The sequence below is a fragment of the Talpa occidentalis genome, unplaced genomic scaffold, assembly GCF_014898055.3.
Source record: "Talpa occidentalis isolate TD23 unplaced genomic scaffold, MPIMG_talOcc4v2.1, whole genome shotgun sequence".
In the NCBI taxonomy this organism is placed as follows: domain Eukaryota; kingdom Metazoa; phylum Chordata; class Mammalia; order Eulipotyphla; family Talpidae; genus Talpa; species Talpa occidentalis.
The window spans coordinates 9,597,605-9,613,329 of record NW_026555331.1 but is presented as its reverse complement, the minus strand read 5'-3'; the positions used below and the strand labels follow the sequence as shown (position 1 = coordinate 9,613,329).

The following is a 15,725-nucleotide window of genomic DNA, read 5'->3' as shown; positions in this document are numbered from 1 at the left end:
TTGTTTAGGTGATTCTAACAACCAGGGTTAAGACTCACTGGTCTAATGCAAGAGACCAGTCAAAACCCATAGCACAGCAGTTCCTGGAACACTATCACTTCATTATAACCTAGATGAGAAAAAAATTATTTCAGTGTCTACGACTGTAAAGCTGAGGAGATCGTGACTAGTCCCAGGATGTGGAATCTTGTCCTCCTTCCCTCCCAATCCTCCCTGGAAGCCCCTCAATAAAATGGTTTGAGACCAGCCTCATTCTGTCCCGCTCCCAAATCTGAGCCATTGCTGAACAAAATGACATGATTCGATTTTAGTATACTTGCTGCCTGAGCGAGCACTCGCTCTACAAGCACCTGGTTTGATTTTACTCCACTTCACTTAAAGTCACAAGAACCTACTGGTATGAAGTGAGAACTCCCCGTGGGGCATGTGCCTCCCTACAGCAGCAGCAGACTCCTGCAGCGGTGGGGATGCGCGTGTCTGCACTGCCCAGCACTGGAGCCACTCGTCAGAAGTGACTACTGAGCACTCAAAATATGCCTATTGTAACCGAGGGCCTGAATTTAAAATTTTGTCTTTATTAATTTAAATTTGAAGTTTATGTGCCTAGAAGCTACTCTAGCTACTCTACAAATAGCACAGATGTAGGGGGAAGTACACAGAACCCTCAATCCAGGCAAGGGAGTTCAATGCTCAGCCAGCCATGGCCTCTACACACAGACTAGTACAATCTGGTGGAGGAAATGGCAGCCCAGCTCTGCATTCCCCCTTTGAACGCCCCACTTTACAAATGCAGGGGCCACCTCTCTCTCCTGCCACATCCAGGACGGCTGTTACCAAGGAGAGTCTTCAGAGTAAGACAAGATGTGTCCCCACCAAGTAAAAGCCTGTGTGAGCGCCAAGTGATGGTGACAAAGGAAGAAATGTGTCTTGAGCAAGGAGAACACTTGGAAATACTGGGAGCCACATGGGGCCCTGCAGAGCAAGCAGGGCTTGCTAGGAGGATCAGGGCCGGAGCCTCAGCATAAACATCATGGGGAACTGACACCTAGCCCAGCGGCAGATAACGGCTCATTAAGCCTGGCTGGTCGTGTCATTTGCAGAAGGATGAATTAGTAAGGAGAAGGCACCCATGCTGTTCAGGAGCTGCCACTGTCCCCTGTACTGTGTGCTTGGCCCTGCTGAGTGGCAGGCATTGTGTCAGGGTCTGATAAATGCCACACCTCATTTTGTCCACATGTTACTCTGTAAATCAGATATTTTCTTCTCATTTTATGGTGAAGCAATTAAAGATACATTAAAGTTAAATAATTTATCTATTTCAACAAGGAGAGACAAAGCTAGGATTCAAACATAGCTCAAAAATCCCATTTTTAAATCCCTTTTTTTATAAAGGTGATGTACTGTGTTATCATATGGCTACATTACTGCTCAACAAATCCCCATTCCCCCCACCTTTTTTTCAAATGACAATGTTTCAATGAACCTACTTATACATAAATTTTAAATATACTTTTATTGGTATACACAACATATAAAATGCTTGGAAAAGTATACAAATCCTAAGTGTAATAGCTGATGAATTGTCAAAAATGTAGACTTAACTATGCATCACCCTCAAAATCAAGCACTAGAATAGTAACTGTTCCTCAGAAGCCTCCTCGGATCACCTCCTATCTATTTTCCCCATTCTCCACCTCAAAGAGCTGACACCTACATGGACCTATCACAAGGTTGGAGTCTTCTTAAAATGAAGCTGAGGCACAAGTTATAAATTGGGTACACAATTCAGACCAAGACTGAGAACAACACTCGCAGTGAGTGCTACGTACCTGACAACCCTCATCTACCTTCCTTGATTAGAAGTTCGTGTTTACTGGATATGGGAGAGAGGTACCAAGGAACCAGGGTACACAATGTGTCAACAATGAAGACTATAGAGTGTCTTACGCTTGGGGGCTCTAATGAGGACCAGAAACTATTAGGTTTCCAGTTTAGCAATGAGACCAGTGATTATTCTGATAAAGGATCTGAGGGTTGAAGTTTGTCTTATTCAATGTTCCTTTCAACTCTATTATTTCAAGACAATTATCCATGTATATATAAACAGGATATAAAATTTATATGAAAAATACATTTACAGCATTTACTGAACTTCCATTAAGTGGTAGGCCCTTAAGAGTTATTAGCTCATTAAATCTCTTACTACTGTACCACGATCACCATTTTATAGGAGAAAATGGAGGCTGGTTCAAAGAGTGAGGCAACCAGTTCAATCAAACGAAAGGGCAGAGCAAGGATGCAAATAGCATCGCTCCAACCTCAAAGCCTATGCCCTTTCCATTCTATTCTGTTGCTTTCCCTCCCAGGTTTTCTCTTAGGTTATAGACAATTAGTTTTGTGGAGACATGACTCAGCCTAAGCGAGCTGACTGCAACAGTGATAACAAAAGAGGTGAGTCAGAGCCCTGGAAAGCCATCTCCAACAACTCTTCCCCCTGAGGTGCTGGAACTATAATACCATTTCTGTGGTTACCCACTGTTTATCTTAATTCAGTTTGTTTCTTCTTTTCCATGGACAACATACTTTTGTCTCCAAGATGACAAAGTCACTGTACCAAGTGTAAAACATTTAGTTGGGCAGGTTACCTGGCACCCTGCAGCCACGAGAAAAGTTGGCAGGTGTGTCAAGTCCAAGGTTAACCTTTCCCTCATGCCTATGACCAGCATGGATTTCCAGTGCGTACAGATGCACTTCAGAAGGACCAGGTCCTCATGTATTTAACTGAGGTCACAGAATTACAGATGGACCAATTACAGACGTTTTAAATCGGTTGTTTATCACCTATAACTACAGTGAACTTGTAAATGTATAATAAAACCTGCTATAACTGATGTTTTCTCCTTATTTTGGAAACAGGAACAGAAAAATGGCATTTCTTTGACATGCCTATTTTTCCATTTGCATCAAGTCTTTTATAAACTTAGCATCTTACATAAGCAGAGAAAAGCCTGCAGCCTTCATATGTAACTCATGTATCTGCCTTGGCAAGCACTCACCTTGACCGGAATTATATATTGCTTTGACAGACTTCTTCACTTTTTGTAAGGCTGTTCTATCTTGGTCTAGAGCCTGAAAGAGAAAACAGGGAAACAGATGTTGGAAACTGGTAGATTTAAACAATAAGAAAAAATCACTTGCTCCTGCATTTCTTTAGCCGAGTATCACAGAAACAGCAAACTGAGGTATCAGAGAGACTGGAGGCACGCAGGGTTGAGTGGTTGTGTTTTGGGAACAGTGTGGAGTTGTGCAAAGAAGCGCAGTGCTGAGTGAAGGGTCAAAGCGGGAGTCAGCAACACGCTAACTGTGCCTGAGCACCCGGGAAACTGTCAGGTTCCTTTCCTTCTTTCTGAGTTCGCACGCTGGGAAGGGAGCACCGGACACCCACCCAGACGACTGGCCACACCTATCACTTGAGGATAATGTCACCTAAAAGAAAGCATTTCAGTGGAGTAATAGGAGTGACTTGAAGAGCTCTTCACAGCCCTTTTAAATTCAAGGATTCCTTTTAGCGTCAAACAGCAAGGACAACAACAAAACATCCTGACATAATGCCAGCTGTATTTTAAAATCTAAAAATGTTATTTAAAAAGCACAGTATGAAAGTGCTACCGTGATGCTGCTAATGCTTTTAAATTTTTTTTTTTTTTTCAAATGAATCAACTCATCTACAGCAACCCACTGGTGCTGAAGTAGGGGACTCCCAGGGGCTGTCACTGTTGATTCGTACTCCAAGTTTGGATAGACAATTGTCTTGTTTGTGAAAACTCTGAACGGTGCACTTAGAATATGCGCTCTTTCTATTTGTGTATTATGGCTCAAAAGCCAGTTTAAAATGGGGTCTGTTCAACAGAGATATGCATATGTATGTTGGCTTAATTTCTTAAAATAACTTCAAGCCCCACCTTCCCTAAGGGTAATGGGAATCCCCGATGGTGGTCAAGATTTGGAGGGTATGAGCAACAAAAGCAGTAACAATAAACTTGTATATATAAAATTTTAAAACATTAAATGTACACTCACATCCACTACATCCTCTAAACCTCAAAACTTCGGATGAGAAAACAAAAGCCCACTCAAGTCAAATACTTCCTTCCTTCCCAGAAGCTCTTGCAGGGACTTGAAGGGGGTAAATGCCATGGCAGCAAACATGTCACTCAGCTTCCCTTCAAAGGGGCTTCCCTGCAAAGGGGCTTCCCTGCAACAGGCCTTTCCTGACACTCTAAACAGGTGGTTCACTATTCTCTGGACACCAATGGCTGTCCAGGCAGGGCTGGCTAAGCTGAGCTCAGGGTTGTTTCTAGCAATTCTGTGTTTGGGAAGAGAGATCACAATATGCAGTAAATCTTTCTTGTGACTGAGCCTCGGCACAGCGAGGGGTTCTGCGGCGAGCTCTGTGGAAGACTCTGGCCAGAAATAATGTTAACAAAGCTGGAGACTAGAGCGGAGAGGGGCCTACTGGCCCCCGAGCCCTTGCTTCCGGCTAGGCATAATCCAGCACAGCCCCCCAGCTATGTTGTGGCTCACCTTCCCGGAGACTGAGCACATGAGACCGTGAATTCCTTTGGTGCCGAGCTAGTCCCAGTTGGGATTCTACCACGCGCAATCCCAAGTCCTAAATAACAGAACTAAAGTTTACTGAGCACTTACTACACCAGGCATAAGCTTGGTACAGAAGACATGCCTAAGTAGATAAGATACATGCACTTCACTATCTTATCTCTTGTTATTGCAGCTTTAAAACACCCAGTGAAGCAGCTGCTTTTGTTTTTCAGATAAGGAAACAAGGTGGGTCTTCAGAAAATACTTGTAGGGAAGAAGGGTATGAATGATTAATGTGCCCAGTCATAGAGCCAGAGGCACTCACGTTACAGTTCACACTCATGTACACCACACCCCCAGTCTAACAGCACGCGGGGGTAAAAGCGGGGATTTCTCACCGCATGTTTAATGCCCTTCCAGCATTGTCCTTCCACTGAGCTCCACAGTTCTGTCCCACCTGCACTGTTTCATCAACATTTTTCTTTAAATCTAATTCATCTATTTTTTTTTTTATCCTGAATATACTATGAAGAGCTACTAGCAATGGAAAACTAGGGTCACTTATCATTAGTAAAAGACACCCCCCAAAATTATGACATCTCTCTAAAGAAATAAAATGCTCATGTCTGTAGTACCTCAAATCATCTCATATCCCATCAGGGAGACTGTGAAATACAGGTATGGAAACAGAGTTTTATTACTCAGGGAAAAGATACATTTTGAGTTATTTCAAAGCTCTGAGGTTTATACTGTAGAGAAAGAAGCGGAGATGACTAACATTTTAATAACTACTTAGTATGAATCATCAAGGATGCACATCACCTCACTTAATTCTAAACAAAAGGCCTGTGAAACAAGTACTATTAAGTTCCCTTTGTAGATGAGGAGACACAGGCTTAAAAAGTTTAACGTGCTCAGGATGGCAGAGTGGGGTTTAATCCAGGTCTTAGCATAAGAACCTGCTCTTGCAGCCACGCCCCAGCTCTCCATGCAGTGGCATCTGTGATGAACTGACAGTAAACCAGAGTCTCATCTTAAGTGGGGTAGTACGCACCACATTTCAGAGATAAATTCAAGCTAAGAAATGACAATAATTTAATTCTTGGAGTGTGCAGGGAAAGAAGATAATGCACAAAGTGCAAATAAGCACTTTCTGAGAGATGAATCCAGAGGGTTTACCCCTTGATAAACTGCCTTCGAGGTATGGAGCTTTAAAGAAAAATCCTATTTTATAATGCACCTATATCCATTTATATATGTATTATGGACATAGACCACATCTCTCCATATATTCATCTATATAATGTATATACACTGCATTTCTTTCATATCTATCTCTCCATCTTTTTTTCTGATGACAAATTCTGGACTTTAGAAGTGAAAGAGCTTGCCAAGTGCCACACGTTAGGTAAGAGAAGACCAGCTCGTGCCTCTCCAAGCAGGCCCCCTATTTACTTTAGGATGCACAGCCATGTCTCCCCTGCATCTTCTTATTTCTTAATTATTTTTGAGTAAGAGAAGATCTGCTTCTGGAAGATAATAACCTAGCATTTCAGTTTAGGGGAGTGACGAACACATAAGGATGGGTCTCCTCAACGAGAAATTAACGAGAGGGCTTTAATGTCTGTGCACATTTACAGTTAATGACTCCAAATGAGCAAAGAGAGGGGGAAGATTTCAACCTTAACATTTTATGAGACCAGCTATCAGCATCCACCCCACCCCCTACTTTTTTCTGGGAAAGGCCTCAGAATTTATGTCAAATTTTTACCAGCTTATCTATTAACTGATAGGGTGCAAAGTTCACAAACTTTTAAAGGTTACTAACAACATCCACATCTGACAGTACCAGTCACAATTGAGTCTGGGTGATGCTTCTTTTTTTACACCCCAGTATTTGGCCACTGACAGAAGTGAAGTAAAATGCACTTAAGTCGCCCATGTTTAAGGGACCCAGAGACAGGTCCTCCCAGAAATAACACGTCTTCTCATTGTGCTACAAAGTGCCATTTCCTGCACTGCCAGACACGCAACGTCTGCAGTGATATTCTTTGAAATGTCATGCATGTAAAATTAAATAAAGACAAAGAGCAAAGTGGCAGATAATATGGGTGATAAAATTCTATCTCTCATCCCATTAAAAGTATATTTAAAATGTGTGCCTGCATTTCTGAGTATGCATCTGGAGTGAACAACTCAAAAGATTGTTGGGGGGGGGAGAGGAAGAGGGAAAGACAAGGAGGATGAATTAACAAATAAAGGATTTCAAGCGGATATGCTTATCACCAATGATAGACCAACACCTTCCCTATAAAATGCTGCACTGCAGCAACTTCACATGCTCGATACTGCTAAGGAGGGGGCGTTCATCTAGAAGAGCACATCCACCCTCGATATGGAGACGTTTAATGATCATTTCATGCGTCCTCCCGGGAGTCTGGTTCATCTGAATGCACAGAGAAGGTATGGCTGCTGCACATTAGAGAAGCATTACGTGAGGGTGACCAGAAAGAGCCAGAAAGTCATATGCGGCGGACATCATAACGAAAACTTCTCAGGCTGTGCAGAGTAGGACACGGAGCCTTATGTGACCCTCCAGGCTGGGCGGCGCCCCTCAGTCACGGTGGAGGGGAACAACGGATGTTCTCAGAGACGCTCCAGTCCAGTCACACTTGTTCTCAGCCAGGGGATGTGCACCAGCTGCTCCCTCTGCCTGGAACTCTCTTCCCTAGGCTGTGTGGCTCTCCACTTCTTTCTCCTGACACAGGCCTCACGTCCAAAGTCCCTTCCCACACGCGGGCTACGGTCAACCTAAATGAGAGCGCACCACTGCCTGCGAGTGCGGGCCACAGCCCGAACGGTCCTGTTCGCGGTGTGTTCACTTGAGAGGTGCTTATCTGCCTCCACTAGAAGAAATGCAAGCTCTGCAGACAGAGGCAGGGTGCCATGGTCATGGCTGAATTCCACCCCCAGCCCCAAAAGGCAGTAGATGCGCAAAAACATTTATGATAAGAAATCCCAAAAGATGTCCTCAGTATCCTTGGCGCTGCCAAACAGCAAAGTATGCACATCAACCTGCCTAGAAAATGGCTGAGTCAATTTTGGTTTCACGAGGCGTGGCCCTCTGCAAAGTCACGCATGCGTCAGAGACGAGACGCTCGGTACTGAGCGGAAAGGTTTAACAGGACAAAAGAAGGTATACACTCTCAGTTAGTTTAAAAGTAGTGAGGCATCGCAGTAGTTATTTGGCAGCTTTGAAAAACATTTTATTGAAGTATACATGTTAAATTATTCACAGCAATGCTATTGCTTTACTAAGATTTTCTGCTTCAGAATTACTTTTTAAGTATGTGGCACCTTTTCTATATAGTCAAGTGGGGGAAATTGTTCTTATTTTGGGTAGATGTGATTTACAAAGCAAGCACAAGTTTTTAGAGTTAAATCTTAGGAGGGTACTGACAGAGGAAGGAAATAGCGGGTGACAATAAAACAACAGCACAGAATTTCTTAGCGACAATGCCGAGCTGACAGACACCTGCCTCAGGGGCACTGAGCTCTGAGTGCCAGCCCTGCAGTGGCGGCACAAAGCGGGCACACAGGTGCTCCCACGATAGAAATTCCTGAAACACCAGAGACAGTGACAGCAAAACACCCCTGAAACAAGCACTCCTATGTGGAAAGTGGTTTCTTCAACGAAAAGAATTTTTACCCACTTGGAAAAAAAAAAAGGGTTTCCATTTTATTACTTTACAGCTGCAATGAAAGGCAGTTTCAAAACAGCATTTTAATAGATGCTTCTGTGCCATAATCACAAGGCAAACGTTCTTTGTATGATTCTTTTTTTAAAGATTTATTTATTTATGCATACAAGAACTGGGGTACAGGCCAGAGGTGTGGAGGGTGAGAGAATTCACCAGAGACAGAGTGGGGAACAGAACGTGCAGACTGACTGAAATACACTGCTGAGGGGAGCAGCGGGTGAATCAGGAGAGGTCTGCTGTGCCATGTGGGTCTCCTCCCTGGCTAGGGATCGAACTTGTGCCGCAGTGGCTGCTGATAGCTTCATAGGTTGTGTCTTAACCCCTTGTGCCACAGGGAGGCCCCCATGCGTGATTCTTTTAATAAGGGACTCATGATAAGACTACTTTGGTCTCATGGGGTCGAGACCCCGACTGCATTAGCTTTCAGCTAGTTGAGCAATCATGTGACCTCGGGGGGCAGTGGAAGCTGCATATCCAGGGCACGGGAGAGGCTGGCACAGGGGTCAGCTTTTGCATATAGTCTCTGAGGGTTAAACAAATTCTCTTGCAGCCCCACTGCCAAATCAGTAACTTATTTATGCGCCATAAGGCCTCAGATACTAGGATGTATAATAATAATGTGATCAGGAAAGAGTCCAGAAAGTTAATCCAATGTGATAACAAAGAACACTGTGAATACAGGGGCCAGAAGAGAGAATGGCAATGGCAAATGTTCCCTACCTTAAAAGAGAGGAGTCAGGCAAATTATGCAAGTGAGGTTGTTGGGGGTTTTGTGTCATTCCTTACTTATTCATCAGTCCCTCCCCCTGGTAGCACCTAAGTATGAAAATCAAACATGGCCTCTATTTCTGTTTCTCCAGTGACATGCCTCCGACTTCTACCTGCTCCAGAAACAACAGCCCTTCCCCAGAAAACACGGAAAGCCTGGTGCTGCTTTTGATAAGACCAACGAAAACCACTTATAAAATGCCCTGGGCTTTCTATGGAGATGATTCCCGTATCATCCCACTCTTTGCCCATTCTCTGAGGTGTTTAGGACTTGTGCCTCCTCCCCGATCAATCAACAAAAAGGTCTGTAAGGATAATACCATGCTCACACTTACTTTTGTTGCTTTGCATACAAGATGCTCAGTGAGGGTTTACAGAACTGAATGAAAAATTGAAAAATGCATGAGCGCGCGCGCGCGCACACACACACACACACACACACACACAATACACACATGAAGGGAGGGAGGGATGGAGGATGAATGAATTCACTGTTCTGAGAATAAAAACCAGGTCCTTATCCTGCCTGAGAGGCCCTGTGTGGGCCGCCCGTGCTGCTCTGACTTCTCCAGTTCCCACACCCTCATCGCTCCTGTCTAAGCTGCACCGCTATCTTTCTGAACCCACGTTTGTCCCCACCTCAGAGCTTTAGCAATTGCTGACCTTTCTGCTGAAACCCTTCTCTCAAAACTCTTCCCCATATGGACCGAGGCCTGGTCTGCCCCTTCTGTTTTTTCCCCAGTGTTCCACTCAAATGCTGGAAACACAGTTCCAGTCTAGGTTGCTAGTCTAGGTTGCTGAGACTCATCCTGTGTGACAGCAGCATATCACAGTTTGCGAGGTGCAAACATGGGGCAGAACTCAGAATACCTGCACGCAGAGGAAGAGGGGCGGGTGGCAGAGCTTATAGGAAAGGAGGGGGTGAAGATGTTATCATTTGGTAGTTTCAAGATTAATATGAGTTAAATGAGGCTGCTACACAAGAGGAAATGATGAACCTAAAAAAAAATTATTTACATAATGTAGCCAAAAAATGGAAAGTGGATAGGTCATCCACTAATAGAGATTTATGCTGTTTCTCTCTTCTATTTTAGACAACAGAAAGTGTCTCTAAGGTTCAGATTCTCCTGCATTTGCACAGATCTCATCAGAAACTTTTACTGTCCTCTCACCGTACCTTCAGCTGAACGGTTGCATGGGGCGGAATCTGGCCCACAGACAACAAGATCAGCTGTTGCTAAAGTATGAAGAACTTGGGCCCCACTTGACAAGTTAACTTCACCATTTAGATCTGTAGCAAAGATTCAATTACCACTCTTAGCAATACTGCCCCAAAGCTTCTGAGATCTATTCCATGGAAAAAATACCCCACCAAAGAAAAGGTAGTGCCTCTGACCATAACTCACACATGCCCACTTTCCGGTGCACCCCGACATTCCCTGTTAGGTGTGTATGCAGGGGAAGGGCAAGGATGGTGTCGGCTAGGCCTGGAGTAGGAGCTCCATCCCTCTCAGCCAAATGCATCTGTGTCTGTATTAAAAGCATCTAGAATTAAAGGTGTATAGGAGACTGCTCTTTATTTCTCCTGTGCGATTCACTTTAAAAACTTAAGTGTTTATTCCAGTCAGGTGAAGGAAGTCCCTTCTTAACCAAGGTAAACTCTGCAGCCTGTACCTTTTACCTGGGAGGTGCATGTAGAATACTCATTTCCTACATCTCCCCAGGGGGCATGCTGCCTTTCAAAAGTCAGTCTTATCTATGAGATAGCAATGATGAAATCATTTTCTTTTCCTTGTGAAGGCCTAGGACCCGGGTGAAACATACCTGCTCAGCCACTGAGGTGGCAAGGGAAGCCCTCCAGATTCCAGGAAGTAATGCAGCAAGGTGCATGGGGGGAAGCACTGCCCCTCTCCTTCTCTGTCCCCACCTTTACTGATGGGAAAAGCAGGCCAGAGAGGGAAACAGCAGTCCTCTGAGGCAGGGAAGGCCTCTTCCCTTTCCTATTCAATACTCATCTTATCATACCACTCCCGTTCTTACACCCTTGTCAGAACCCAGCAATTTGAATAGAAAAAGTAGAACAGACGCCCCACAAGACCCTCAAAGCCAGCCCTATCATCACCCAAGAGCACAGCTGCTCCATATGCTGCATGAGCATTTCTGAGGCTAAGCCGAGTCTTGCTTTTCTTTGAAAAGATCATTCGCTGCACTTGATGGCCAGAGGCCTTATTGGCCCCACACCATGTGACACTAGCTCCACCGAGGGGTGCCCACAGCACCATGTGGTCACCAATATACTAGCTTTCAACTACCACTCGCTGGCAGGTCCAGTTTTTTTTATTTTTTTTTTTAGGATTTATTCATTCATTCATTCATTCATTCATTCATTCATTCATTTATTTATACATACATACATACATACAAGCACTGGGTACAGTCAGAAGCGAGGGAGGGTAAGAGAATTCACCAGAGCCAGAGTGGAGAGCAGAACAGGCAGACTGACGAAGTACACTGCTGAGGGGAGCAGCGGGCGGCAGGAGAGGTCTGCGCGCCATGTGGGACCCTCCTTCGGTGGCCGGGGAGCAGCCGGGGTTCGAACTGGCGCCGCAGAGGCTGCGGGCAGCTTTGCAACCCAGCGCTCAACCGCTGCGCCACCGCGGAGGCCCAGGTCCAGCTTTTGTCTTGGGTTTATCCCAGGACTTGGAAGAAGCAGGATGAGGTGGTGGAGCCAGGAGTCATGTTAAGGTGCCCGACACCAGGGCTATGAGCACAGACTGTGAGGAACCTCCTGCTTGGCTCATGTGATGCTACGTCACTCACCCTCTCTGACGCTCTTGCCTTCCACACACAACACCTGGCACAGACAGGTGCTTCCTTTCCATGTCTAACTGTCTTCAGATTCTCATATTAGCTCATTCTCACCTCCCTTCACCATAGAAATGATAAAAATACCATGAATGCATTTTTATAGATGATCTTATTTAATCCTCACAGTAACCTATAAGCTTTCTACTATCCACACTTTGGAGATAAGGAGAGTGATGTGCAGAATGTGCCCTCATCCCACAGCTAGTGAGAGACCGCGTCAAGTCCAAAACCCAGCTTCCCGCCCCCCAGTCTGAATGCACACACGGTGCTCTCCAGCCTAACTCAGCAGGGTCCAGAGGTTGGAGGAACCTTTAAAAACAAAATCAGCCAAGGACTTAGTCATCAGGCCACTAGACAGATAACTTCTAAAAACCTTTTCCTTCCCATCCCAACAATTCTCTATGAAGGAGTCAAGAGGAATTGAGAGTGGCACTTTGCTGGAGCCCAAAACAGCTCTGCAAGGAAGGGCGGGGGAGGGAGGGTGGCGGCGGCAGGGAGACAAGAAGCAAAGTGGGAAGACATTGACCCACAGCCCACTGGGGGTGTGCCCCCTCCCCCAGATGCCCATCAACCACTCATGGGTCCATCCACCGTACTCAGGCCTACTGCCACTCCTCTGTGTGAGACGGCAGCCTCAGTGCAGGCACCAATTTCACTTGGACTGACTGCAGCACGTGCACTTGCATGCAGAAAACGGGCTCATGATGAGTAGCTAATCGCAACAATGCCTGGAAACAAACACGCTTGTGGAGGCTTCTAGGCATATTTTAAAATATCAGTGATCTACTGGAAAAATACTGCTGAGAGTGACTGGTAGAAAAATCCATGCCAAGAATTGGTTGGCTTGTCCTTGGGGTCAGCAAAGAAAACTGGAGCTCGTTTTAAAGAGGGATTACTGCCCTCTCTGGTATTTCTAACCCAGTGCTGGCCCTCGGAAAGTCGCAAAGGGTTGGTCTGTGCTGAGAAATGTGAGGGGGGTGGAGAGGGGCTCCCACAGACTGGGCTCATCCATCCACAAATACTGACTTGTCCCACATGCCAGGATCCACACTAGATCTGGGGGTACCTGGCAAGAATGGTGTTCTTCTAGGTGGGGACAGAAGACAACACTTCTGACAAGAGAGAGGCTCGATGTTTAGAAGCATCTAGACCAGGTAGTCTGGGCAAGAGGAGAATAAAGAGATGGATGGGCCCAAAGCAGAAAGGAGGAGCCACGACTAGTAGTTTGCGTTTTATTCTGAAGGCAATGGTTAAAGATGGAGCCACTTGGGGGTATAGAAGGAGGAGGTGATTAGTCTTGACTTTCAGAAGAATGCTTCTGGCTAATGCTTTGGGAATGAAATATGCAAGATCAAGGCTGAAAAGGGAAGAGCCAATAAGCTGGGTATTTCACAAGCACAAGTTCTTTAAGTACTTCTGATGTGGCTCAATCCTCTTCCTCTCTGGGACCACACCCCAATCTTAAGGCTTCTTCCAAAAACCAGTGTCCTCCAAACCCATTTAGAGACATCAGTGGATGGCATCAAGATGCCCAGCTGGAACTCAAGGTCACATTCCTCGGCCTAACCCTCTGCACCCAGCAGGTCAAGAGCTACCAATCCTACTGCTACAACATTTCTGAAACCCATTGCAAGGGCTCCTGCCTGCAGGGCTTGATCATGCCCCAGCCAAACCCTTTTGCAGCCTCCTAGCTCTTCTCCCATCCACCCCCCACACTGGAGCCAGAGCAGCCTTTTGAGTGTTCATGTCACTCTCTGGCTTCAAAACCTAGAATGAAACCTGACTGTGGCTGATGAGTCATCCGCTCACTCCCACTATGCTCACAGACTCCTCCTGGCAGCCCAGCGTGCCCACTCTCTCTCTCTCTCTCAATCTGACTTCACTTTCTCTACCTAGCACCCAAATTAACGGCGCCCCAATATACCAAATCTACCAAATCTTCTCCCAGCACCTAAGACTCTGAGGATGCTATGCCAGTGGCTGTGAACCTTTGCTTTCCTAGTAACACTTCTACCTTTGCCTTTTCTCCACATCTTCTTAACAGTTAAATAAACTTATTCTCAACCAATAAGACTGGATTTTTATCATCCGTACTGTGAAACCCTCCCCCTCCCAGCTGAGCAAGAATCTCTCTTTACTCCGTAGTGCTTTTTTTCTTTCCAATCCTAACTCCAATAAATGGAAGTTATTAATCTTTTACAAAATTAATTTTTATTTGTTGTTTTTATCACTTTGTCTATTTTTATAAATTATAAGGATAAAAAGATACCTCAGTATCGTTTTATTTAGACTTTAAAAAATATCAGTGTAGTTGGAATTACTTGCTTATGTTCACAGTTTTGTGCGCTAATGTATTTTAAGGAAATCCACTGTTTAAAGTGCAAATTGCATTCCATGCTACAAAACTGCTCTTACATTTGACCCAAGCAATCCCGTTTCAGGGATCACCATTAAAAGTCCCAGCACTGGGCCTCCCCTGGTGGCAGAGCGGTTGAGCACTGGGCTGCGAGGTTGCCTGCAGCCTCTGCAGCGCCGGTTCATTCCCCGGCCGCCAGCGAGGGTCCCACCAAAAAAAAAAAAAAAAAAAAAAAGTCCCAGCACTAAGTCAATAATAAGCAAGAAAGGGATCCTATAAAACATGTTATCAGGTTTTATAATATAAAAAGCTAGAAATAGGGCCTCCCCAATGGTGCAGCGGTTGAGCACTGGGTTGCGAAGCTGCCCACAGCCTCTGCAGCCCCGGTTCGATCCCCGGCCACCGGCGAGGGTCCCACATGGCGCGCAGACCTCTCCTGCCACGCCTGCTGCTCCCCTCAGCAGTGTACTTCGGTCCTTCTGCCTGCTCTGCTCCCCGCTCTGACTCCGTGAATTCTCTCACCCTCCCGCGCTTCTGACTGTACCCAGTGCTTGTATGAATACATAAATCTTTAAAAAAAAAAAAAGCTAGAAATAACCTAAAACCAACAACAAAGCAAACAAATAGGGCTTTTCACATGGTTACTGAAGCTTATGGGTGCAATGTAAGGGCGTAGTGTGCAAATATTAAGAAACACCATTATTGGGGGCTAAGAGGTGGAGAGAAAAAGAAATACCAGTATTTAGAATGTAAAATCATATTTTATTTACAAGTTGGAAGTATCTAGAAATGTAAAGTTTAAATACATACATAAAGATGTTTAAAAGCTGTTGCTAGGTGGGACTATTATGATGAGGAAATTTTTTCTTTTAAAATAATTTTCTCACACAATATCATAAGGTTGATGGAACACTTGATATTTTTAAGCCTGTGAAGAGTGTCCTGTAATAAAGTCAACATCTGGCTTTCCCTCAGCAATGGCAAAAGACCCAACGAGATACTCGCTTTCATAGGAAACGAGGAAGAAATAGTGCATACGCTCAGTCATTTCCTTGCTGCTTGGCAAACTGTACATTTAAAAAATTAGAAGAATATTGTGTTTCAAGAGCTCCTGTCTGGGGCCAAAGAGAAAACTGTAATCACAGCAATTACCTTGTGAACCTCTAATTTCTGTTGTAGCTCTCGAGTTCGGAGCAGCTCACCACCCACAGCACCATGGCTCTTTCATCTCGAAGCAATTTCAGCTCCATTCTTGGGAAAATAATAATTATAGGTACAACAAGGTACTTAAAGACCAAAAAATAGTCATGAAAACACCATTTCCGTGTTGTAACACAATGAGAGTTCCCTAAATGAATTAAAACTGAGGCCAG

The 15,725-nt window shown here is 44.9% G+C and overlaps 1 protein-coding gene across 6 annotated transcripts in view; it reads right to left on the bottom strand.

The window, feature by feature from the left end:
- The window catches only part of ASAP1 (ArfGAP with SH3 domain, ankyrin repeat and PH domain 1), a 284,215-nt gene that overhangs the window by 113,800 nt on the left and 154,690 nt on the right, over nt 1–15,725 (bottom strand). For all 6 annotated transcript variants that reach the window (XM_054691980.1, XM_054691978.1, XM_054691982.1 and 3 more), the window contains one exon: nt 3,057–3,129. In XM_054691980.1, the coding sequence (XP_054547955.1) occupies nt 3,057–3,129 (73 nt within the window). The remainder of the gene's footprint in view (nt 1–3,056; nt 3,130–15,725) is intronic.